The sequence below is a fragment of the Lagenorhynchus albirostris genome, chromosome 7 (genome assembly GCF_949774975.1).
Source record: "Lagenorhynchus albirostris chromosome 7, mLagAlb1.1, whole genome shotgun sequence".
NCBI lineage: Eukaryota > Metazoa > Chordata > Mammalia > Artiodactyla > Delphinidae > Lagenorhynchus > Lagenorhynchus albirostris.
This window is the reverse complement of record NC_083101.1, coordinates 33,517,619-33,543,655: the sequence shown is the minus strand read 5'-3', so window position 1 is coordinate 33,543,655 and position 26,037 is coordinate 33,517,619. Positions and strand designations below refer to the sequence as shown.

At 43.3% G+C, this 26,037-nt stretch overlaps 1 protein-coding gene across 1 annotated transcript in view; it reads right to left on the bottom strand.

Annotated features, from left to right (window-relative positions):
- The window catches only part of GABBR2 (gamma-aminobutyric acid type B receptor subunit 2), a 365,190-nt gene that overhangs the window by 125,348 nt on the left and 213,805 nt on the right, over positions 1-26,037 (bottom strand). The window contains exon 7 of the mRNA XM_060154769.1: positions 19,577-19,813. Coding sequence (XP_060010752.1) covers positions 19,577-19,813 — 237 coding nt within the window. The remainder of the gene's footprint in view (positions 1-19,576; positions 19,814-26,037) is intronic.

Genomic DNA, 26,037 nt, shown 5'->3' with positions numbered 1-26,037 from the left:
GACATTATAGTTAAAAACTGCCCTAATATGGGAAAGAAAATAGTCAGTCAAGTCCAGAAAGCACAGAGAGTCCCATACAGGATAAATCCAAGGAGAAACATGCCAAAACACATATTAATCAAACTATCAAAAATTAAACACAAAGAAAAAAATATTAAAAGCAGCAAGGGAAAAACAAAAAATAACATACAAGGGAATCCCCATAAGGTGAACAGCTGATCTTTCAGCAGAAACTCTGCAAGCCAGAAGGGAGTGTCGGCCATATTTAAAGTGATGAAGGGGAAAAACCTACAACCAAGATTACTCTACCCAGCAAGGATCTCATTCAGATTCAATGGAGAAATTAAAACCTCTACGACAAGCAAAAGCTAAGAGAATTCAGCACCACCAAACCAGCTTTACAACAAATCCTAAAGGAAGTTCTCTAGGCAGGAAACACAGGAGAAGGAAAAGATCTATAATAACAAACCCAAAACAATTAAGAAAATGGTAATAGGAACATATCGGTAACTATCTTAAATGTAAATGGATTAAATGCTCCAGCCAAAAGACATAGACTGGCGGAATGGATACAAAAACAAGACCCGTATATATGCTGTCTACAAGAGACCCACTTCAGATCTAGGGACACATACAGACTGAAAGTGAGGGGATGGAAAAAGATATTCCATGGAAATGGAAATCAAAACAATGCTGGAGTTGCAATTCTCATATCAGACAAAATAGACTTTAAAATAAAGACTATTACAAGAGATGAAGAGAACACTACATAATGATCAAGGGATCAATCCAAGAAGAAGATATAACAGTTGTAAATATTTATGCACCCAACATAGGAGCACCTCAATACATAAGGCAAATGCTAACAGCCATAAAAGAGGAAATTGATAGTAACACAATCATAGTAGGGGACGTTAACACCCCACTTTCACCAATGGACAGATCAACCAAAATGAAAATAAATAAGGAACACAAGCTTTAAATGACACATTAAACAAGATGGACTTAATTGATATTTATAGGACATTCCATCCAAAAACAACCGAATATACTTTCTTCTCAAGTGCTCATGGAAGAGTTTCCAGGATAGATCATATCTTGGGTCACAAATCAAGCCTTGGTAAATTTAAGAATATTGAAATCATATCAAGTATCTTTTCGAACCACAATGCTGTGAGACTAGATATCATTTACAGGAAAAACTCTGTAAAAAATACAAACACATGGAGGCTAAACAATATGCTACTAAATAACCAAGAGATCACTGAAGAAATCAAAGAGGAAACCAAAAAATACCTAGAAACAAATGACAATGAAAACACGATGACCCAAAACCTATGGGATGCAGCAAAAGCAGTTCTAACAGGGAAGTTTATAGCAATACAATCCTACCTCAAGAAACAAGAAACATCTCAAATAAGCAACCTAACCTTACACCTAAAGCAATTACAGAAAGAAGAACAAAAAACCCCCAAAGTTAGCAGAAGGAATGAAATCATAAAGATCAGATCAGAAATAAATGAAAAAGAAATGAAGGAAACAATAGCAAAGATCAATAAAACTAAAAGCTGGTTCTTTGAGAAGATAAACAAAATTGATAAACCATTAGGCAGACTCATCATGATAAAAAAGGAGAGGACTCAAATCAATAGAATTAGAAATGAAAAAGGAAAAGTAACAACTGATACTGCAGAAATACAAAGGATCATGAGAGATTACTACAAGCAACTATATGCCGATAAAATGGACAACCTGGAAGAAATGGACAAATTCTTAGAAAAGCACAACCTTCTGAGACTGAACCAGGAAGAAATAGAAAATATAAATAGACCAATCACGAGCAATGAAATTGAGACTGTGATTAAAAATCTTCCAACAAACAAAAGCGCAGGACCAGATGGCTTCACAGTCGAATTCTATCGAACATTTGAGAAGAGCTAACACCTATCCTTCTCAAACTCTTCCAAAATATAGCAGAGCGAGGAACACTCCCAAACTCATTGTACAAGGCCACCATCACCCTGATACCAAAACCAGACAAAGATCACAAAGAAAGAAAACTACAGGCCAATATCACTGATGAACATCGATGCAAAGATCCTCAACAAATTACTAGCACACAGAATCCAACAGCACATTAAAAGGATCATACACCATGACCAAGTGGGGTTTATCCCAGGAATCCAAGGATTCTTCAATATATGCAAATCAATCAATGTTTTGATAAACCATATTAACAAATTGAAGGAGAAAAACCATATGATAATCTTAATAGATTCAGAAAAAGCTTTCAGCAAAATTCAATACCCATTTATGATAAAAACCCTCCAGAAAGTAGGCATAGAGGGAACTTACCTCAACATAGTAAGGGCCATATATGACAAACCCAGAGCCAACATTGTTCTCAATGGTGAAAAACTGAAACCATTTCCTCTAAGATTAGGAACAAGACAAGGTTGTCCACTCTCATCACTATTATTCAACATAGTTTTGGAAGTTTTAGCCACAGCAATCAGAAAAGAAAAAGAAATAAAAGGAATCCAAATTGAAAAAGAAGAAGTAAAGCTGTCACTGTTTGCAGATGATATGAGTCTATAAATAGAGAATCCTAAAGATGCTACCAGAAAACTACTAGAGCTAATCAATGAATTTGGCAAAGTAGCAGGATACAAAATTAATGCACAGAAATCTCTTGCATTCCTATACACTAATGATGAAAAATCTGAATGAGAAATTAAGGAAACACTCCCATTTAGCATTGCAACAAAAAGAATAAAATACCTAGGAATAAACCTACCTAAGGAGACAAAAGACCTGTATGCAGAAAAGTATAAGACACTGATGAAAGAAATTAAAGATGATACAAACAGATGGAGAGATATACCATGTTCTTGGATTGGAAGAATCAACATTGTGAAAATGACTCTGCTAGCCAAAGCAATCTACAGATTGAATGCAATCCCTATGAAACTACCAATGGCATTTTTCAGAGAACTGGAACAAAAAATTTCACAATTTGTATGGAAACACAAAAGACCCAAATAGCCAAAGCAATCTTGAGAAAGAAAAATGGAGCTGGAGGAATTAGGCTTCCAGACTTCAGACTATACTACAAAGCTACAGTAATCAAGACAGTATGGTACTGGCACAAAAACAGAAATACAGGTCAATGGACCAGGATAGAAAGCCCAGAGATAAACCCATGCACATATGGTCACCTTATTTTTGATAACGGAGGCAAGAATATACAATGGAGAAAAGACAGCCTGTCAATAAGTCGTGCTGGGAAAACTGGATAGCTACAAGTAAAAGAATGAAATTAGAACACTCCCTAACACCATACACAAAAATAAACTCAGAATGGATTAAAGACCTAAATGTAAGGCTAGACACTATAAAACTCTTAGAGGAAAACAGAGGCAGAACACTCAATGACATAAATCAAAGCAAGATCCTTTTTGATCCACCTCCTAGAGAAATGGAAATAAAAACAAAAATAAACAAATGGGACCTAATGAAACTTAAAAGCTTTTGCATAACAAAGGAAACAATAAACAAGATGAAAAAACAACCCTCAGAATGGGAGAAAATATTTGCAAATGAAGCAACTGACAAAGGATTAATCTCCAAAATATACAAGCAGCTCATGCAGCTCAATATCAAAAAAACAAACAACCCAGTCCAAAAATGGGCAGAAGACCTAAATAGACGTTTCTCCAAAGAAGATATACAGATTGCCAACAAACACATGAAAGGATGCTCAACATTACTAATCATTAGAGAAATGCAAATCAAAACTACAATGAGGTATCACCTCACACTGGTCAGAATGGCCATCATCAAAAAATCTACAAACAATAAATGCTGGAGAGGATGTGGAGAAAAGGGAACCCTCTTGCACTGTTGGTGGGAATGTAAATTGATACAGCCACTATGGAGAACAGTATGGAGGTTCCTTGAAAAACTAAAAATAGAACTACCATATGACCCAGCAATCCCACTACTGGGCATATACCTTGAGAAAACCATGATTCAAAAAGAGTCATGTACCACAATGTTCACTGCAGCTCTATTTACAATAGCCAGGACATGGAAACAACCTAAGTGTCCATTGACAGATGAATGGGTAAAGATGTGGCACATATATACAATGGACTATTACTCAGCATAAAAAGAAACAAAACTGATTTATTTGTAGTGAGGTGGATGGACCTGGAGTCTGTCATACAGAGTGAAGTAAGTCAGAAAGAGAAAAACAAATACCGTATGCTAACACATATATATGGAAGCTAAAAAAAAAGGGTCTGAAGAACTTAGGGGCAGGACAGGGATAAAGACACAGATGTAGAGAACGGACTTGAGGACACAGGGAGGGGGAAGGGTAAGCTGGGACGAAGTGAGAGAGTGGCATGGATATATATACACTACCAAACATAAAATAGATAGCTAGTGGGAAGCAGCCACATAGCACAGGGAGATCAGCTCGGTGCTTTGTGACCACCTAAAGGGGTGGGATAGGGAGACACAAGAGGGAGGAGATATGGGGATATATGTATATGTATAGCTGATTCACTTTGTTATAAAGCACAAACCAACACACGGTTGTAAATCAACTGTACTCCAATAAATGTGTTAAAAAAATAAATAAAACTTAGATGTAACACACAAAAAAAAGATACATGCACCCCAATGTTCACAGAAGCATTATTTACAACAGCCAAGATATGGAAGCAACCTAAGTATCCATCAACAGATGAATGGATAAAGAAAGTGTGATATATACATATATATACAAATATATATGTGTATATATATATACATACATACTCATACAATGGAATATTATTACTCATCCATTAAAAAAAAGAAATCCTGCCATTTGCAACAACATGGAGGGATCTAGAGGGTATTATGCTTAGTGAAATAAGTCAGACAGAGAAAGACAAATACTGATGTTATTACTTATATGTGGAATCTAGAAAATAAAACAAATGAATGAATATTACCAAACAGAAACAGACTCACAGACATAGAGAACCAACAAGTGGTTACCAGTGGGGAGAGGGAAGTGGGGAGGGGCATGTTAGGGGTAGGGGATTAAGAGGTAGAAACTACTATGTATAAAATAAAAAAGCAACAGGGATATATTGTACAATACAGGGAAATGTAGCCATTATTTTATAATAACTTTAAATGGAGTATAACATATAAAAATATTGAATCACTATATTGTACACCTGAAACTAATACTGTAAATCAACTATACTTTATTTTTTTAAAAAAAGAATGTAGGCACAGACCTACTAGAGAATGGACTTGAGGATATGGGGAGGGGGAAGGGTAAGCTATGACAAAGTGAGAGAGAGGCATGGACATATCTACACTACCAAATGTAAGGTAGATAGCTAGTGGGAAGCAGCCGCATAGCACAGGGAGATCAGCTCAGTGCTTTGTGACCACCTAGAGGGGTGGGATAGGGAGGGTGGGAGGGAGGGAGACGCAAGAGGGAAGAGATATGGGAACATATGTATATGTATAACTGATTCACTTTGTTATAAAGCAGAAACTAACACACCATTGTAAAGCAATTATACCCCAATAAAGATGTTAAAAAAAAAAAAAAAAGAATGTAGGTCTGGGTGCCAGCTAAGATCATCTCCCTCTCCTGCCTCTGAGGCACTGTCGGGGGACCTGCCACCATGGCCGCCATCCTCAGGCCCTTCTCAGAGGCCTGACCAGGGTGAGCTGAAATGATAGTTTGGGCCAGGTTCCCCATTAAGCCTTTGCTTCATCTTTTTTCCTGCAGAAATTTGCTTGCTGATTTTTAAATAAAAAGGGAGGGTTAACAAAGTCTTCCAAGGAGCAAATAAAAAAAAGTAATATTAAATGTAATTTTAATGTAAATATTAAATGAGGGACAATGATATTGGGGCTTACGTGTAAAGCCCGTAAAATCTCTTTTGAAAAACAAGTTTGAAAACCAGTGGAATAGATTGATAAATTGCTATACACACAATGTACACGAATACCCATAAATCACACATTTAGGAGTGTGTGTGTGTGTGTGTGTGTGTGTGCGCACATGTGAGTATGTTTGCTACTGTGCCTATGAATGTGAGAATGTGAATTACCAAAGACGGCAAGAGCTGCAAGAATGCAACTGAAGCAGTGATATGGGGATCCACCAACCCCAATATCTCCTGGAAAATTAATTATAGGTGTTTGCGGGTCTAGAGGACTGTGTGCAACTGGTATCCAAATACATCCTTCCCCATCATCCTCGCACTAATTTAGCAAGGATGTCCCAGGCACTCTGCATGCCTAAACCTCTTTAATCCCCACAACCCTTTAAGGTACACCCTGTTGTTATCTGTCAGGGATACTGGGGGACTCTGCTCAGATTCCCTTTTTCTGGCTAAAGCACCATCCCCCAACTCCTGGGAATACTGGATACTGAGGGTCCCAGCTATCCCTCTACCGTGGGGAGCTGCCTTGCCCAAGGATACACCCCTCCTGGGCCCATCCATGGCCAGTGACTGGCTGGTGAAAATATCCAAAGGCTCAGGGCCCGTGCCTGCCTTTGGATAACTCAGAGGGCCATCCCAGCTCCAGAGCTCCTCTAGGATCAGCTGCGTCCTCAGTTGCAAACTTCAGATCAACTTCTTGCTCTGCCCAATCCTGCCACCCTCACTTCCTTACACTGTATTTCCTAAGCTCATTCTCCCACAAACCTTCTGCATGTAAGACTCTGTCCCTGAGTCTGTCTACAGGGAGCCCAATCTAAGGTGTTATCCCATTTTATAGATGTGAACCTAGGAAGTCTGTCTCCAGAGACTGTGCTCCTAAGTATTTCATGCTATTGTCTCCTAGGAAGACAAAAGTGGGCACCTCCCCCTCCCAGTCCTTTCCCCGCCTTACCCCCACACCCAGCTCCCCCTCCAGAATTTACACTGCTCTCTCTAGACTCCAGGTCTCTACTCGCTGTGAAAATTAATAAAATTTCACTAAATTGTCCTCGGGAGGCCAGAAGGGGGAGCTCTCACACACAAATCACTCACTCATTATATTCACCCTGTCAATATACATCCCAACAGGAAGAGACATGCTTTGCATCTCTGGCAGGAAGTGACCCTACTTTAATACCACCAGCAGGAGGAAAGAAGATTTCTCCTTGCCTGGCAACAGCTCAGTCAATGAGAGACTGTCACAACTCAGCCAATAAAAAGCCACTATACTTCGAACTCTCAGTTTCCTCCAATGGATTTCTGTTTATAACAGCCCCTCCCAACTTCCCCTTCTCCTCTATAAAAGAGTTTCCTCTCCCTTGCTGAACTGGACTTGTAAGTGGTTTGCCTTAGCTGCATGTCCTGAATTGCGATTCTTTGCTGCTCCTGTATAAACCCATTTTGCTGGTAAAATAACTGGCTGCTTTGTTTTAGTTTAATGTTACCAAATACTGGTTTAAGCAAGAATTCTAGGAAGATTGAATTCCATTGAGAAAAAAGAAAGGGGGTGAGGGTGTGTTGCAATTCCATGAGAATATGGAGTTTTTCAGCTTCTTCCACCCGCCTTGCTCAGGGGTGGCCATTAGCCAGGCGGGCGCAGAGTGTGTCTGAGTAACCTCTGCTCGAGCACACACAGGCAGAGCCGGCATCCATCAGTGTTCAAGGCTGTGCAACTTGTCAGCTGAAATTTATGTCAGCTGTCCTCCCCTGATCATAGAAAACTTCCCTCCTGCTTAGCAAGCTCACAGGCTAACATACCTTGACACACACTGAGGGGGTATTCTGGCCTAAAGCAGAGAGAAATGCATGGGATGTATTATGGACCTCTTCAGATGTTTTCCATACAGGATCTGGGTATATCTTTATCTAAGGATTTTCCTCAATAGTGGGAATATCACTACTAATGTTTAACTACATTACTTACTTTAAAATGTTTGCTCACTATTTATACTCTCAACATTTAAAAATGTACATTCTTAGGTTTCTGTATGAAAAGGCAACCAAACTTTTGCTGGGCTAATAACTATTTGGTTAGAGATAGCTTGCAAATACTACAATTTCCCTATAAAATTAGTTAGCAAATTACTTATGATATCTTTACAAACACTTCTGAAAATAATTAATAAATATTCTCATAATAAATAATAGCTTTAAAATGATCACACCTAATGGGGAGTTATTGTTCAATGAGGACAGAATTTCTGTTTGCGAAGAGGAAAACATTCCGGAGATGGATGTCTTGATGGTTTCACAACAGTGAGAATATGTTTAATGTCACTGAATTGTATACTTACAAATGGTTAAAATGGTAAATTTTATGTTATGTATATTTGATCGTAATTTTAAAAAAAGGAAAGATGGGGTTCAAAGAGTGAGAACCACTGCCACAGAAGAAGCTTTATAATGTGAGGGATCAAAACAAATGGTTGGAAAGGAAATTTTTTTTTTTTTAAAGAGCACATCTGAGCGTGAAGTATAAGTGCTTACAGTACTCCACAGGCCTGTCTGAATGATGAAGTTACAGGTGACTTGATTTTCTTTTTGGTGCTTGTCTTGTGCTTTTTACATTTTCTATAATGAACGTGTATTATTTTAGTAATCAGAAAAAGAAATATGTGTGTGTGTGTATACACACACATGAAAAAGAGGGTAGTAAAATACCCTCCCTCTCCCCAGTCAGGGAAGAAGTGAGTCAAACGTAAGGTACTGCTTACTGCTTCCAGGATAATCTAGCCAAACTGAGATGTGTAGAACATTCCTCCAAATGGCAGCAGCTGGGCATCAAGGAGGGTCCCCAACTAGAAATGAGGGGCCAGGGTCCTGGCTTCAGCCTTATTATTATTCAGCAGGTCCTCAAGGGCCGCGATCTCCCCACCTGGAAAGTGAGGTGGTGGGGGTGATGGTCTCATTGGTTCATTTCAGCTCTGTTCACCTCTGGCTGATTCTTTTGCCCCCTAATGGAGGAGAGCTTGTATAGGCGCAGGATGACAGTTACACGTGAGGGTCTAAGTTAGAACACCTGTGTCCAAATCCCAGCTCTTCTCTCAAGAGCTCTGTGACCTTGGGTAAACTATTTAACCTCTCAGTTTCCTTGCCTGCAAAATGGTGATAATAACAGTCTCCACTGTGTGGGGTTATATTAGTTTAGCAGGGCTGCCGTAATGAAATACCACAGACTGGGTGACTTAAAAAGACATTTCTTGTCTCACAGTTCCAGGAGCTAGAGGTCCAAGATCCAGGTGTCAGCAGGGTTGGTTCCTTCTGGGGGCTGTGAGGGAGAATCTGTTCCCCAGCTATTGGTAGTTTGCTGGCAATCGTCAGCATTCCTTGGCTTATAGAGGCGTTGTTCCATCTCTGCCTTCACCTTTGCGTGGGGTTCTCCCTGTGTGCATGCCTGTCTCCAAATTTCCCCTTTTTATACGGACACTAGTTGTATTGGATTATCCTACTCCAGTATGGCCGCATCTTGACTAATTACATCTATAATGACCCTATTTCCAAATAAGGTCACATTCTGAGATACTTTGCATTAGGAGTTCAACATATGGATTCTGGGGGGGACACAAGTCAACTCACAATAGGGGTTATTATGAGAACTAAATGAGATAATACATCTTAAATGTATTAAATGCCTAGCATTTAATACATTAAATACCTAGCAGAGTACCCACCATATAGTGAGCACTCAACACTGTTAGCTATTCCTATTATCATGACATTTGTCATTGCAGTAATGTTACTACAACTACCATGTCATTGAGCCCTCGCTTTGTCTGTTTCTCTCAGGCACCCGGACACAATCTGAACATAGGGCTCTGCTGAAGCTCTCATAAGATGATATACTCCCCCACACTGCTTCTCATAAGGAAACAGCTATTTTTTCCCTGACTTGAGGAAATCACACTTGCAAGCTTTGGAAGGCTAGGCAACAATTCAAACAAATTGCTAAACCACATTATTTTGATCTTTCAAATTTATCTAACAGCAGAAGGAGTAGGTTTCTTCCCCGTGCTGTACATTATCTGCAGTCACTTGTAATTGTGTTTAAATAAACGGGGGGAGAGCGGCCAAGCAGCACCCAAGAACACAGGATTTGGAGGCACTTGCATTTAGAATCAGAAGACCTTGGATGTAGATCTGAACAAGGCTCACCAGCTATGCACCGTGGGATCCAAGCATAGCTTTGCCTTGCTGAGCTACAATTTCCTAATTCATTCAGTCAACAAACATGTGTTTCATAGACTAAGTGCCAGTATGATATAAGGCACCAGGGGTACAAAGAGGATTACAGGCCCCAGTCCCAGGCAAGGGGCTCAAAGGCTCACTGTCCAGTGGGAAAGGGCAGATGGACACATATATAACCCAGTGCAGAGAGGGGACCATAATATCCTCCACTATTAACATGGGGAGAGTGGTTCCTGCTCTCCCTCCCCTGCATCTCCTATGGTTGTTTGGACAGTTTTACTCCTCCGGCCTGGCCCAGGCCTGGCAGATAGGGGGTGCTGGGAATGCTAGCTGAATTAATAGACCTGACACCTAAATGGTTAAGAACATGGGCTTGTGAGCTGTGACAGGGCGAGAGAGAGGCATGGACATATATACACTAACAAACGTAAGGTAGATAGCTAGTGGGAAGCAGCCGCATGGCACAGGGATATTGGCTCGGTGCTTTGTGACCGCCTGGAGGGGTGGGATAGGGAGGGTGGGAGGGAGGGAGACGCAAGAGGGACGAGATATGGGAACATATGTATATGTATAACTGATTCACTTTGTTATAAAGCAGAAACTAACACACCATTGTAAAGCAATTATACCCCAATAAAGATGTTAAAAAAAAAGAACATGTGCTTTTGAGTCAGCCAGATTGGGCAGCTTTGAATAAACTCTGTCACTGGCTACCTATAGGATGCTGGGTAAATCATTTACCTGCTCAGCCTGTTTTTGTTTTTTTTTTTAATAATGATATGGTCGCTGATTATCTAAATCATCAACTCATTTACAAATATTTATTAGGCACCTACTATATCCCAGGCACTCAGTTCTAAGTCAGAGATACGGCAGAAAACAAAACAGACAGTGCATAAGTAAAACAGGGCACACGTCAAGTGGGGTAACTATTGTGAAGAAGAACGAAAGGGGTGAGACTGCAATTTTAAATAGGGTGCCAGGGAGGCCACTGCGAAAGTGACATGTGGACAAAGATGTGACACTGGTTAAAGAGCCAGATGCAGCTCATTGGGAGGAGCGCTCCTGGCACTCAAAATTACATATCCCCTGCTGGGTGGCTGTTCTGAGCATCACATTCAAGAACGTGTACAGTGCTCAGGATGGTGCCTGGGATACAGCAGGAGCTCGCATGATGTTAATGAATGTATTGCATTGAGGAACGAAGGATATAGAGACCATAAGTGTACCCTGAGCACAGGGCAGTCACATCGAGGATTATTATTATAGTTGTTTATTACTAGCAATTAATTACCTCTAGGAAATGCTCCTGACAGTCTGAAGTCACAGAGGGCCCATGAGCAACTCCCCCTCCCTCTCAGGCTCTGGGACTTGAGCCCTAGAGAGATGCTGATGGGAGAGACTGGGGAGGGGGTAAAGGATGGGTTTCTCATCCCATCCCAGCAAGAGCCCCCCATCCTTACCCCAACACACACACACGTCGGGGAGATTTCCACAACCTGTGTGAAACAGTAACACCAGCTTCGATTATCAGAGCAATAACCTGGGCATTGCTATCAGCTGATTCGAGAACTATAGACCCTGTTAATACTTCTGCTGTCAGTTCTGATAATTTATTGGGTAGAAAAAGTCTTTTTAGTTTATAGAATCCTGGAAGGCAGCAGAGTAGGAGAGTGTGACTGAATTTCTCAATCATGTGCAGATTCAACCCCACAAAGTTAACTCAAGGTTACCAGTGTTTACTGAGCATCTTCCAGGTGTAAAGCAGTAGACGAAGTACTGTGGGAACCAGAGGGGTGAAAAACTGTGGTCGCTACAAATCTGGGAGCTGCTAATTCATTGGAGGATATGAATATGGCTCTCCCACAGGCTGACTGCAAGAGGCAGGGGTAGGAGCAGAGTGCAATGGCATATAAGGGAGATGAGTCTGGAACCCTCTACCTGGTGTGGGGGAGGTGATGGGGGGATTGGTGCTAAACTTAACACAGAGATAACAATTAGCTTACAGTAAAAATTCCCTCTTGAAAATGTTTAAATTTTCTATAAAGACACATAGGTGTCTTAGATTGGGTCCCCTAGAAGTACAGCCTAGGACAGGGAATCGTGTGCAAGCTATTGATTAAAGACATGTTCTCAGGAGAAAACTGTAAGTGAGAGAGGAAAAGGGAAGAGGCCAAGCTCCGATGTGTTTTCAGGCGAGGCAAGTCTCAGCCTAATCGTCCAGGGAGCCCTGGAGGCGAATCGCGCTGGTGTCATACCACCACACCAGCCAATCATCGCTGCAGGCTGCTGGGGGGTGGGGTGTGAATCCCAGGCACCTCCAGGCCTGAAGGCTCCAGTCGCCCAAGGTGTGGGATATTAGCAGGGGTACCTGCACAGCTGGGGGATGGGCAAACCTCACCAAACCCCTAAAAGGGATCCCAGAAGGTCTGGCTGGGCACCAACAGCATCTGCTCCGTTACTTTTTGTGTATGATGCTGAGTGATAATTCTTAGGGCCATGGGACTTTGAGTGGCATGGAGCTAGACTAAAGGGAGGAACAGAGGGAAGTCTGTGAGCAGATGCCTTCCACATTTAAGGTGACTATCAAATCCTCAGAGTGAATGTCAGCAGCAGGTAGAGAACTCGATAGTGTTCCTGCAAACTTAATACAAGTTCATAGATTCGTTTATTGTTGAGAGAATTAAATGAGATAATGTATGTGAAACAGACTGGCACTTAGGAGGTAGAGAATGATTGTTGGACTTGATTACGAACATTCCTTGATTAAGACCCACATAAACTGTGCTTTGAAAAATCACTATTGTAATAGCAGTGGTAGTAATAATAATAATAGTAATGATGATGATGCAGTTATAGGGTGCTAAACACAGTCGTTAATTCTCATATCAACCCTATGAAGTAGATTGTATTTCCCTGCATAGATGAGGAACCTGAGGCACAGAAAGGTAAACTATTTCCTTGAGGTCACACAGGGAAAGTGCTGGACTGGACTGTGGCCTCCTTTTGCCTGACTTTTCAAATCTGCATTTCCTATTACAGTTTTCACTGGCCATGCCCTAGGAAATGTGCATTTTATCTGAGTTTGCGGATGGGCTGCTTAGCCAGGGAATAAAGGGTGAGAGATTAGGTTTCCAAACCAGCTCCTATGTTAACTTTGTGTATAATGCAATTCCAGTGGAACTCCCTGGGTCTGGGATGGGGTGGAGACAAGTGGGGTGCAGAGGAAGTTCTGGAAGGGTTTGCTGTTGATCTTGGGTAACAGCCAAGAAAGGCTCATGAAAGAGGGTCTCTTAGAACATAAAACCCTGAGTAGCGTTGGGAGCTAGCACGAGGTCACTGGGACAAGCCCCATTTTCTAGGACATGCAGTTGGCACATCACACTCGTACCACGGCAGAGCTTCTGACAAGCGCTCTAGTGATTGCGTCAAGGATAAAATCGAAACAGGTGGAATCATGAGAGTCCAGGGGATGGAGTCATGACTGGTTGAATAACCAGCCCCCAAAGGGGTCAAATCCTAAATTGGTAGGGTTTTCTCTACCTCTGGATGGAGCTCCTAGAGCTCTGTTTCTTGTCTCACTCAAATTCAACCTAAAAAAAAAATCTATAGGCTAAATGATGATATCAAATATAAGGCACGAATGGGTGGCTGGTGGAAGGTTCTGTATTGGAGAATAAAACCAGGACCCCAAAAGATCAGAGAGGCAGGAGAGATGGGCCGACTTGAACAAGATGATGTTTAACTCACTCGTGTGTGTGTGTGTGTGTGTGTGCATGTGCGTGTGAGTAGTGTAGCTTCCTATTTGATAAAAAATCAACTGCACAACTTCAGGGTCACAGTAGGGCCAGGCAACAGTGGTTGTGAAATAAATGGGGCTTCAGCCAACACACGATCTCCCTGGGATGAGGAGCTGGTTGGCTTCCTCTAACCACCTGGTTCCAAGAACTTAGTGTCTGCAATCCCAACCAAACTGAGCTTACTCTAGGATGTCCTCTTTTCAGGTAAAATGTTAGCGGGGGAGGGGGGGCAGTATTTGAGTCTTAGCAGAGATAGTTTTTTAAAAATCTTGCATAAAAACTTGAAGTTTAAGGGACACGCTGGCAAAGGCTGGATTCCCGCTCTTCAGCAACAAACACAAATAGATCAATAAACTCTGAAAACTGCCACCTGCTTGTCTTCATCACCTTCTTGGTGAGATGAATTAGCGATAACAGCTTTCAGAGGTGACTGCCTGAACCTAAGGCTGCAGGCCTCTCCTGACAGATGTTAAATTGAGATGTCCAGACTCACAGCTGGTTGAGAGAGGCTGGGCAGAGGATGAAGATAGGGTCTATTATTTGGAGGAACTCATGGGTCACCCTCTTTGCAGCTGTGACTGCTTCTATATGAGGTCCACCCATAGGGAGTGAGGAGGTGATCACAGGAAATAGTTTAGCAAGAATGGGCCCTCTTCTCACAATCAAAGATATTACCAGAAGCCGTTTCAATTTCTCTATGGCCAGGTGCTCTTGGAAGCCTCACAGCCCCCAGCCAAACCTGGGGTGCATACTCTCAGTGACTTCCCAGAGAAACTATTACACACATTACACCTTCACAATAGGGTATAATGAGATTCTATTAATTTAGCCTCTGTCATAGGCACCACAAAGTAAATATGGTGTCGTTTAAAAAGACAAGCCAGAAGAAACATTTACTAAAGGGGGAATACTGCTGGTTAGAGCCATTGTATCTTGGTCTGACATACTCAAAGGATGTGTCCATTTTGAGATCTGGTACATCACCTTTTTTAAAAGAGACTTGAAACTGGGAGGAATTAAAAAATTATCACCCAAAGAAAGTTTAAGCTTTGATTTTTTCACCTGGAAACTTAGCACATGTTCTGAAGCCAGCTTTGAAGGGTTATGGATATAAGCTTGTGTTGAATTTAGTGCCTCTTTGGTAGAAAAGCCTACTTGGAGGAGTCTATTAAGCCACAGTACATGGCCCTGAGTGCTGGGGAGGGGGGAGCCTGGCACTGTACCCTTGCTCCCCAGCACATGGCACAGGGAGAACCTATAGCACAGGCACCTTGCAGTTACCCACACATGGAATTTTGCTCACTGAACTGTGAAAATCGAGGACAGCTCCTTGGTCTTTACTCCCATAAGCAGAATGAAGCTCTCCCTCCAAGGGTGTTGGGTTGACCTTGAACAGTGCCCAGCAATTGTTCATTTACTGTCTCTCCCTGACTGGGCAGGGAGCCCTTGAGGGACAGACCATGTTATTCCTCTCTATGCTCCCAGCACAGGGTCTGCTAAGGAGCGAATGAATGGAGGAACAAATACATCTCTGACAGGTTTAAAATCAAAAAGTGTGTGTGTGTGTGTGTGTGTGTGTGTGTGTGTGTGAGTGTGTGTGCATGCACATGAACATCCAACAGAGCTCCAAGCAATTCTCAAGGCTGTTACTTGAGACTCACCAGGACTGCTTGTTAATAATGGATATGTTCTGGTGCTACCTCAAAGCCACTGGATCAGAAGTTCTGAGGCAGGGCTAGGAAATCTGAATTTTTAACGAAGCTCCCTGGGAGATTCTCATATACATAGAAGTTTAGGAATCCTTGCTCTAGATGAACGCTGCTGAGCTGGGATTCTCAGAATGCTCTGGGCTTTGGAGACCTAACAGCCAATTTGAGCCTGAGTTTCTGTCACATGTTTGGCAGAAGAAGGGTTTCCAGGTGAGAAAGCATTCTGAAATCTGCAGACCAGAGAGAGGTAATGACAGGGCCAGAACTCAGGGAATCAGAAGTGGCAGGACCCCTAGGCCATCAGTGTGTAGGTGGGGACACAGATCTCGTTCTCCAGTGTTCTCTGAGGAGGGTAGCTGGGAGGAGAGCTCCTTAGAAAATAAAAGAATGCTGGGCCCCAAGCTAAGCCAGATTCCTGATCTGGGATGCCTGGAAGAAATGTCTTCTTCAACACGCCAACCGGCAGCCACAGGCCCAGCTCCTAGGCGAGAGTGCATACTGAATCAATTGAAATTGAGTCATGGATATAATTAATTTAATGCGTTTAAACGATTTTCCGTATAGTAAACATGCTGAATGAGGGTGACCCAGAATAAAGTGTCTGACTGAGAGTGGAAAAATGGATACCGTGTGTGCTGTATAATGAAAACCCTTCAGCAAATAGAAAATGCTTCAATTTATTTCTACCTCCTGTTCCTTTCCTAACTCTTTATTTATGGCTAAACTTGGCCTTCCGTGGTCTCCTTGGATCACAGGGACACTTTATATTTTGTCAGAAGATGGCCTTTTTTCTCTGATCAGAAGACAATTTTAATGAAACCTGTCTACAGCCCAGTGACAAGCACATATTAATATGTGACAAAGGGGATAAGGAGGAAGGGAAAAAAACCCTGAAGAAATGTTTCACTATTACAATCTTTTTCTCAACTAACGGAGGACTTGTACAAGGAGGAGGGAGAGGGCATGGAGTATGGTTGGGGCAGGCCCATCGGAACCACCGTCCTGCCTGAATCAAACCTTCTTTCCGTGTGACTTTGAAACTCCCCCTCTGTACCTCAGATACTCATCCACAACCCAAAGGGGCTAAATCTGAGGATCTCTAAGATCACTTTCAGTTCTGACATTTGCTGAATTATGAGTCACAAACCAGAGCCGGCAAAAATATGTCAAGGAATTTCCCATTAAAAAGAAACTCATCTTCAAGCTGGGTAAAGCATTTCAGGCAGCCTCATCGAATTGCTCATCAAGTAGGGGTTACGTATTATTTGACAGCACTTAGGAGTAGTTATAAATGATTTCCACCTAAGGTACATCAGGCATCTAGACAATACGCCGAGTTCTAGGATTATGAGAGGCTTCCTAGATTCTGTAGCTCTCTATCCGGCCATTTCAACTTGGGATGCTATGAATTCATTCTATAAAATAAGAAACAAAGTGTGACAATGACCTGAAAAAGTGTATCCACACTTTGAGACAGCTTTATCACAATGCGACCGGTGGGACCTCTGGCGAATCCCACCCCTCTCTAAGGATCAGTCTCTGAATTTGTAACATGGACAGAAAGGACTTCCGAGGTATTTGGTGCTCTGTGGAGCCTTTCTAAGGGAGGGGTATCAGGGGCTGTGGGGCGGGACATGGAGGGGGCTGATCATGCAGGGCTTTGGGCTCTTCTTCCATTCACTGGAGAATCTCCTTAATTTATCTTATACACCAGGCACTAGGTAAAATTTTATAACAAAAGGTTCTGAGGATAAAAAAAGAATTTTTGAAACCACTGGGCTAAGGAAAGTTGTTAAAGCTTCTAGTCTGAGTCTAGTCTAGACATGTCTTTTGCTGATGACTAATTAGAGCCTTTACTTCTAAACTGTGGAGCAGATGCCCAGGTCTCAGGTCAAGAGAGGCTCTATTCAGGAATGTAGAAATATCCTTCTTATAGCAAACCTCAATGCTCCCCAACGCCCAGAGCAGTGGTTCTCAAACTCTAGTGTGCATTAGAATCACCTGGAGGGTCTGTTAAACCACAGATGGCTGGGCCCCAACCCTGGAGATTCTGATCCAGTGAGTCTGGGGTTAGGCTCAGGAATTTGCATTTCTAACCAGCTCCCAGGAGATGCTGGTACTACTGGTCAAGGCACACTTGGAGAATCTCATTGGCCTTTAAGATAAAAGCCAGCCTCCTTAGCTTTTCCCTACAGAACTGGGCCCCAACTTACCTTCCCAGTTTCATCATCCTCCCGTCCAATATTCCCGACAAAGTAACCGTACCTGCTGCACGCGTGCATCTTTCCCGTGCTCACCATGCCCCATCTGGCCGGACCGCCAGCCCCTCTGCATGTCTAAGGCACAGCTCAAATGCTGCCACTTCCAAAAAGCCTTCCATGACTATTTCATCAAAGGTCACAGAAATCCCTCTGGGCTCACACAGTGTCTCCTATGGGGCTGAGCACTTTTAACCTCTTCCTGTCATTTGAGTCCAGGTCTCAACCCTGCATCTGGACCACAGGCTCCAGGACAAGGAGCCCATTTTACTACCTTGGCGTCCACACCACAGTCTACACTCAGCACCTGCACAAGCCCTGGCCTGTCAGACCAACAAAGCAAGCCTGAGCGTACGCACAAAAGAACACGAACATGTAAGAAACACACAAATCATCTCATCTTATTTACTCCCAAGAGAGACTGATTCTCTAAATGACTCTTCAAATTAGAACAAAGGACAGCACTTTAGAGTCCATTTCAACCTATTCTTTAAGCAAATTTTCCTTATTTTCTGGGAGCAGAGTCAGTGACAAATACATCATCATGAGACATGAATAACTACCATTTATGGCCATTACCAGAAGGTAGTGTGATGCAGCAATTAAGAGCTAGACCCAGGTTCAAATCCCAGCTCTACCTCTGATTAGCTGTGGTACTTAAATGCTCTGAGCTTCAGGCTCCTCACATTTATGGGATGATAATAGCACCTACTTCCTACAGATGGCATACGGACGCAATGAGACCATTATTAACTACAACCACCACTAGCATTTACTGAGTGCTTACCCGGGCCTAGCATTAGGCATACATCATCGAGCTAATCTACATAAAGTGTACCCACGTTTTGAGACAGCTTTGCCACAATGCTACTGGTGGGACCCCTGGCAAATCTCATCCTGCTCTAAGGCTCAGTCTGTGAATTTGCACCATGGACAGAAAGGACTTCTGGGGTACTTGGTGCTCTGTGGAGCCTTTTTTGAGGGAGGGGTCTCAGGGGCTGTGGAGAGGGACATGGAGGGGGCTTAGCACATATCTAGCACATAATGAGCATTCAAGAAATAACAGTGATTCTTATCACGGCTAATTTTCCTGATTTCCGCGCAAGACAGATATTATTATCCCCATTTCCCAGCTGAGAATCTTGAAGCTCAGAGCAAGTAGCTTGCTCAACAAACACTAGCAGTTTTTAATTTGTAACAGCTAATCTTTATGACTACTTTGCCAGGTAGGTATTATTCCCATTTTGGGGATGAAAACTCCGTGGTCTGAAGATGGAAACTTGAAAGTGAAGGCTCAGGATTTGAACCTGACTTTGGGTCTAGAGCTTCTGCTGGCCCACCCCACCCCTCCACCTGGTGGATTCCACCTGCTCTGTGTGCGGTCAACTCACTATGGCCTTTCTAATCCATGAGTTATAGAGAAGCAGTTTCTCAACATGTCAGAGAGCGTTACCGCATGTGCCCGTTTCAGCAGCCCTGCAATCGTAAAGCCCACAGGAAGTTATTTCAACAATTGAGGAAATGGACTGTATATCAGAGGGCCTGTGACACAGCCCCTCTTGCCTTGTATGTCTCTAAGGGGCACTAAGGAAAGCAGAGCCCAGGGGCCTGGGACTGACCGTGACCCCGAAGAAGTTGGTCTCGTTCATGGCGTTGAGGATGATCCTGCCCAGTGTGTGGTCCGTGTAGTTGAAGTCCTGGATCCGCTGGTGCCGGCTGCTGGCGTGCAGCGTCTCCATGGCCCTCTGCAGCGTCTTGGCGATGACCCAGATGCCATCGTAGGCGTACCCATGGAACTTGCTGGGCCCCACGCCTGACCGCTTGTTGTTGTACTCTCTCTCATACTGCTGTGGCGTCTGGAAAACAAGGAGACCAGGGGACACCAGGTTATAGCCAGCAGGGACATCAGGCACACAGTGCTGAAAGCTGACACTCCCCAAAGCTTACTGTGAGCCAGGCACGGTGCTAGGCTCTTAAATGTGCATTATCTCATCTAATCCCCACAACAACCCTGTACGGTGGTACTATTCTTATCTCCATTTACTTACAGATGAGAAAATTGACTCAGGATCCTAAGTCAACTTGCCTAGGCCCAAGTGAGTGGCGGGGCTGGCATCTGAACCCTGGCTGTCTGCCAGGACTAGGCTGAAGGAAAAATGCACTCTAACCAGGCCTCCCCCTGACATTTGCAGGGCCTAGAGCTAGAGCATCAGTGAAGGCCCACATACCATATGTCTAAATATTAAGTTACAGGCAAGCAAACCAATTGTTCAGTAAAATATTTTCTATCTTTCCATCATAACGTGTTAAAGGAAGGTAAATATACCTTCCTTAGGATCTGGAAGGCCAAGTTTGAATTCAGAACTCTGGGGCCCCTCAGAGCTTCAGTCCGGACACAGCAGCACGGGGGGCTGACCTTGCTCTGTGGTCCACCCACCCTCTTCTCTTCCCACCTGGCTCCACCCCACAGGCCAGCCAAGCTCAGTCCACACTTCCTCCCCCTTCCAGCATCAGTAGCCCTTTGACCACCCCAGAAGCTCAGTCCTCCCTAAAGAGGCTCTTTGGACCCTAGATGTGGTTCCAGGCATTTGGGCATGGAATTCAGGGCATGGCCTTAGGAGGGGGAAAGCGGTACAGGCTCCAGGTGGGCAGGGCCCCATGGCCTTGTGAATTCTGAACCCCATGGGGTCTGAGTGAGGTCCACTTAGAGAATGGGGCCCAGGGCAGGTCCTAGTTGCCCAGGTGTAAGGTCTGTTCTGACCTCTACATTGTACCCTTCCCTTTCATCTTCCATAATATAGTAGGGTCTGTGAATAACTCAGCATTTTAAAAAAAGTATTTTTTCTCCTATTGAGCTGACTTTCATAAAAGAATTTCATTGGTAATATTAACATTCTGATTGAGGCCACAAAGTAATGAAACTGCCTTTTTACTCTAGCCCCTGCGGCTTATAGATCCAAATGAATGCCGCTCCAAGGGAACCCATTACCCTCAGCCCTTCTGTGGGCTTTTTCTCAAATCACTTCTAAACTTCCCTGCCAGAAATGTCATCAGAGCCCACAGCTTAGTCTTTGGAAGAACCCTCCTTGGGCACAAATCACACATAGAAACCATCAACTCACTGTCAGTTTATACCAGAAAAGGCCCTTAGTGATGGTCACACACGCCCCCTCAACCTGCGGCTGGAGACACAAAGAGGTCTAGAGATTTGGCCAAGGTCACACAGTGTGTGTGTGTGTGTGTGTGTGTGTGTGTGTCTGTGTGTCTGTGTGTGTGTGTGTGTGTGTGTGTGTGTGTGTGCCTAGACTGGTCCCATTCTAGCTTTGCTGTTTCTCTCATGTTTGACTTTTGAAGTCATAACTGCCTTCCACCCCAGGTTGATTGGGGCCAGGTCTAGTGCCCAGGGAGGGTGGTGAACTTGAGCCGTCGAAGGCTGGGTTGTTCCGTGGCTGGAGCTCGAGTCCCTTGCCCTTGGCTCAAGGTTTAGCAGAGCCTGGGTTCAGCCAAGCCCCTCCAGAGGTGGAACCTGCGGGCGACCAAATCAGGAATCTGCCTGACCAAATGTGATTGGTGTCCCAGCAACAAATCCACTGCCTTTTTTTTTTTTTTTAAATCATTTGGCTCCTATTGGATGGCTCAGGTTTTATCCATTTATAACTTCCTTTGGAAATGCATCACATCCAGCCATCACTATTCTGTTCATCACTCAAAATACCCGGCAGAAGCTCTTCAATTCCAAGGGTTCTTCAAGGAGACAGCACCGTCTCTAGCCCAGCCCAGCTTCTTGAGCCCCTCCTCACAAAAAACTGCACCCCTCCACCCATCACCCTTCGCCGTCTCACTCCTCATCAGGGAGCATGAAACAGTCCATTATGAAACTCTCTCTTCCCTAAACCTTTTGCGTCCTTGGATCACACCAAGTCTGTTTGCAGCTTGGGGCTGTTGCACTAGATGCTTCCTCTGCCAGAAAGCTTCTTCCCCAGCTCTCACGTGATATTCTCGGCACACAAATTTTAACATGTGTCATTCCCCCGCCGCACCCCGCCCCAGGCATTCTCTATCCACGGGTTTTATCTTCTTTATTGCACTTTTCACTTCCTGCAATTTACCTACCCACAGAATTAAGCTCCACGGGGTCAGGGATGTTATCTGTTTTGACCACAGAACCCAAAACAATACCTGCAGAGACCCTTTCTAAGAATCAGTTACTCCATCTGAAAAGCAAGGAGGTTGGACTAGGTGACCTAGAAGCTTCCTCCTAGCTATCGAGGCAGGAGCCTGGCACAGTGGTAAGAACACAGGATTTGGAAGCAGGCCGACCTGTCCTCTAGCCCCAGCTCTGTGGTTTACTAATTGTGACCTGAGGCGGGATCCTATCTCCTCCAGGTCTCTGCATCCTCCCTTGCTGGGTGGCCATGAGGGTTCCATGAGATGAAGTGTGCAGAGCGTCAGTCCTGTGTCCAGGACATGGTAGGTGCTCCACAAATGACAGCCACTACTATTAATAGTACAGGTGGTTGTTCACCTGGCCACCTGGCACAGCTGCTCACCCAGGACACCCTGAAGGCCCAAGACTATGCCTGTGCTGATAGGGGTTAACAGCCCTCCAGTGCATGGATGTCCTACCTTTAGTTCCTTAGCTAATTTCCAATTATTGGACATTTAGTCTTTTTCTAATTGTTCCAAACTACAGAACTGCAAAAAAGCATCCTTGTATCTAAATTTTCTGAACACACACTGGTAATTATTTTTTCAGAAGAAATTCCCAGCTGTGTAATTGCAGAGGCAAAAGGTACAAAAACCTTAAACGCTATTCACACATATAAAGGGCCAACTTATCCTCCCCAAATATGAAAAGCTAGAATTCCACTCTGTATGAAAGTACCCATTTCCTTGCATCCTGGACCACAATAGGTATTTCAATTTTTAAAATCATTGTCAGTTTCTTAGGGTAAGGAAAAAAAGTACATCTCATTTTAATTTGCATTTCTCTGATTAATGATGAAGAGTGAGCTCCTTTCACATATTGATGGGCAACTTTCACTTCCAAGGTGGGTTTCCTCTTCTTGTTACGGTGAGAGTCACAACTTTTAAGGATGCTTTGTTTCAATGCATCCTTGTTATTTTTCCATCTTTCACTATTTGGCTATATTTTTCTTTATTTTAAAAGGCAATTTAGGTCTGTTTCAGGCTATTAAGTCAGCTATTGGCTATTTTTTTTTGCAGTACGGGGGCCTCTCACTGTTGTGGCCTCTCCCGTTGCGGAGCACAGGCTCTGGACGCGCAGGCTCAGCGGCCATGGCTCACGGGCCCAGCCACTCCGCGGCATGTGGGATCTTCCCGGACCGGGGCACGAACCCGTGTCCCCTGCATCGGCAGGTGGACTCTCAACCACTGTGCCACCAGGGAAGCCCTGGCTATTTTAAAAGTATTAAAAATTTACTTGAATGTCTATTTATCTAATTAATTGTTTAAGCATAAAAGGAATGAGGCTCCTTTGACCTCTTCTCTCCCAGATTTTGCTGCTATGAGTCTTGCTCTGATGCAGGCAAAGGCATCCAAGGGCTGCTGGTAGTGTCTCTTTGAGTCCTGTTTGTTCAACCTGATGGTTACATTCAGATGACATTTCCAGACTTCTTCCCTATCCAGGATATGCCACTGGGGCATCCTTAAAGGTTTCTGTGACCCTCTTAAAGTTGGAGGGGGGAGTCAGACCTGAGGGGAACAGACACAGTGTGGTCTCATCAGGAGGTAAATGAGTGTGGTTTTTTAACTTCTTTGATATAGTTCATTGGTGATGTTTTTTGTGTGTAGACAGTAGAGGGGATCAAGATCAGACTGTTTATTCAATTTGACATTGGGACCAACACAAGCCCCTATATATTTTTTAATATGTACCACTTGTAAATCCCTATCTTTTCTATCTCATAAGACTGTTCTTCATCCAGGGGAAAGGGGGGTGGAGGACCCTGGCAATGTGGCTGTTTACCTCACTTCTGTGGGTAGGGTCCTTGGAGTGGGACACCAGTGTAGCTTAGCTCTGAAAGGTGACCTCATTTTGCAAGCACCACGTTGAAGTCATTGCTACCACACTATATCCCAGACCATTCATCACTGTTCCCAGGTGAAGCCGGCACTGATCTCCCTCAGGCAAAACAATGACAGCAGGAAGAAACACTCTCACAATTGTCTGAGCAAAAGTAATAGCTGTTCTTAAAGCAGGTCTCCAATTATTCAGGGCACAAGAATTTCTTCCACTGTAAAGCAGACACTGAAAACTGATTGATTACTCATTCTCTGAGGTCAAGTTTATCATGAGAAGCTAAAAGTTTCTGAGAAAATAACTTTATATAGAGAGTCCCAATTACTGACATGTTGTGTTCCACATATTTTTGAAAGGCAGTTGTTGGAACTTGGAACATAGTTTCATACAGAAACTATGTTATAAATAGTGGTTAGGTTCCCAGGCTAGCCCACATAAGCTTGCTACCCCACAGTATGACTAAACTTTATGGGTCTGTCATTCCAACAGAACCAAGTCGAGTCCTGCTTTCTAGGAGAGGTGAGGCTCACGGACAGAAAAGAGGAGAAAGGGGAAACATCTCCTTCCACGTCTCCAATTGCCACTCCCCAGACTGGAAAAACTGGCAGAGTCCCTCTCTAGCATCCCTTGTGGGATGCTGGAACCACAGTCTCATTTGGAAGGTACACTAGGGGACAGTCTAGTGGTTCTTTTACTCCAGTTTGTAGGTCAGTTTATAGGTCACCCAGGATGCCAGGGCCCTACATTTTGTTTATTGTGTCTGTGGGATAACTTGGGCATCTGTATTTTTAAAAATCCTTTAAGATTTCAAAATACATAAATTGGTTACCACTGATTAAGTCCCTCTCACAATCTGATTCTTGGATTTTCTCAATAGCAACTTCCAGGTATTTGTTGAGCCTTTTCTGAGACTCCTCCAGCTCTGGGAAGGTCACTATGTCTTCAGGGAGAGTCTTCCACTTAAGGGATGCCTGACGTCTATGAGACTAGTCTTCTGGATACAGAGTTTACACCTATCTCCCTGTAACTTGCTATGTCTTCCTGTGGAGCCACAATGAACCTATCTGCTCCCTCTTAACCACAACAGCACCTCAAATTGCTGAAGTCAGTGACATGCTTACCCTGTCCCCAATATGCTATTCTTCACCTTTTAAGCAAAAGAGTCTCAGGTCAGACTTTTACTCTGACTATGATGAAATAAATTATGTCAGACAAAAGCTCTCATGAAGAACATTAAGGAAAGCAGCATAAAATACAAAAATAGCTATCCAAAGGTATGAGAAAGCAACCAGGACATCTAGGACTTGAGGAACCAAGATTCTGGAGAGAAGAGAAGTGTTTTGAGAAGAGTCCAACATTCTTTGCTGCTTCCTCTGGAAGCATTTGCTGATTTGTAAGTGGGAAGGTTAGTTGTAGGAATAGAAAACACTGGATCAGAGTTTTCAGCAGTCCCTCAGAGATGGGAAGACAAAAAACTATAGTTCAGGGTTATCAGGGTAGCAAGGCTTATAGGCAAAGGTCTCAGAGGAAGAGGAACTACAGAATACCAGTATGCAGACTGACATTTGCACTTGAAATATTCGGTGATAACTAAGCTGCATAAAGCAAGAGGCTGAGAAGCCAAGCAAAAAGTGGTGGCTAAGGGGTTAAGGAAGTAAGCAGATGTGTTTGGAGTTTCATGGCATTAGGAAGACAAAAATTGGAATCCAGGGCCAATCCAGTAAACACCCCAGGATTTGAGAATGCTGAAGGACAGACAGGAGTAAGGGCAAACCAAAATAGACCAGCCCTTGTGAAAACTAAAACCAAGCTTGGAATCATCTCAATTCTTTATTGGATAAAGTGATCTGCTCCTATTCTAACAGCTTGATTGAAGAGAAATAAATCTTCTCTGGAGAAAGTAATGCCATCTGTACTTCTTTAATTTTTCATAACCAATTTAATGAATTAAACTCACTAGGTATGCCAAGTGATAGGATCAAATTTAAAAAAAAACAAGAAAAAAAGAAGGAAAGAAGGAAGAAAGAAAGGAAGGAA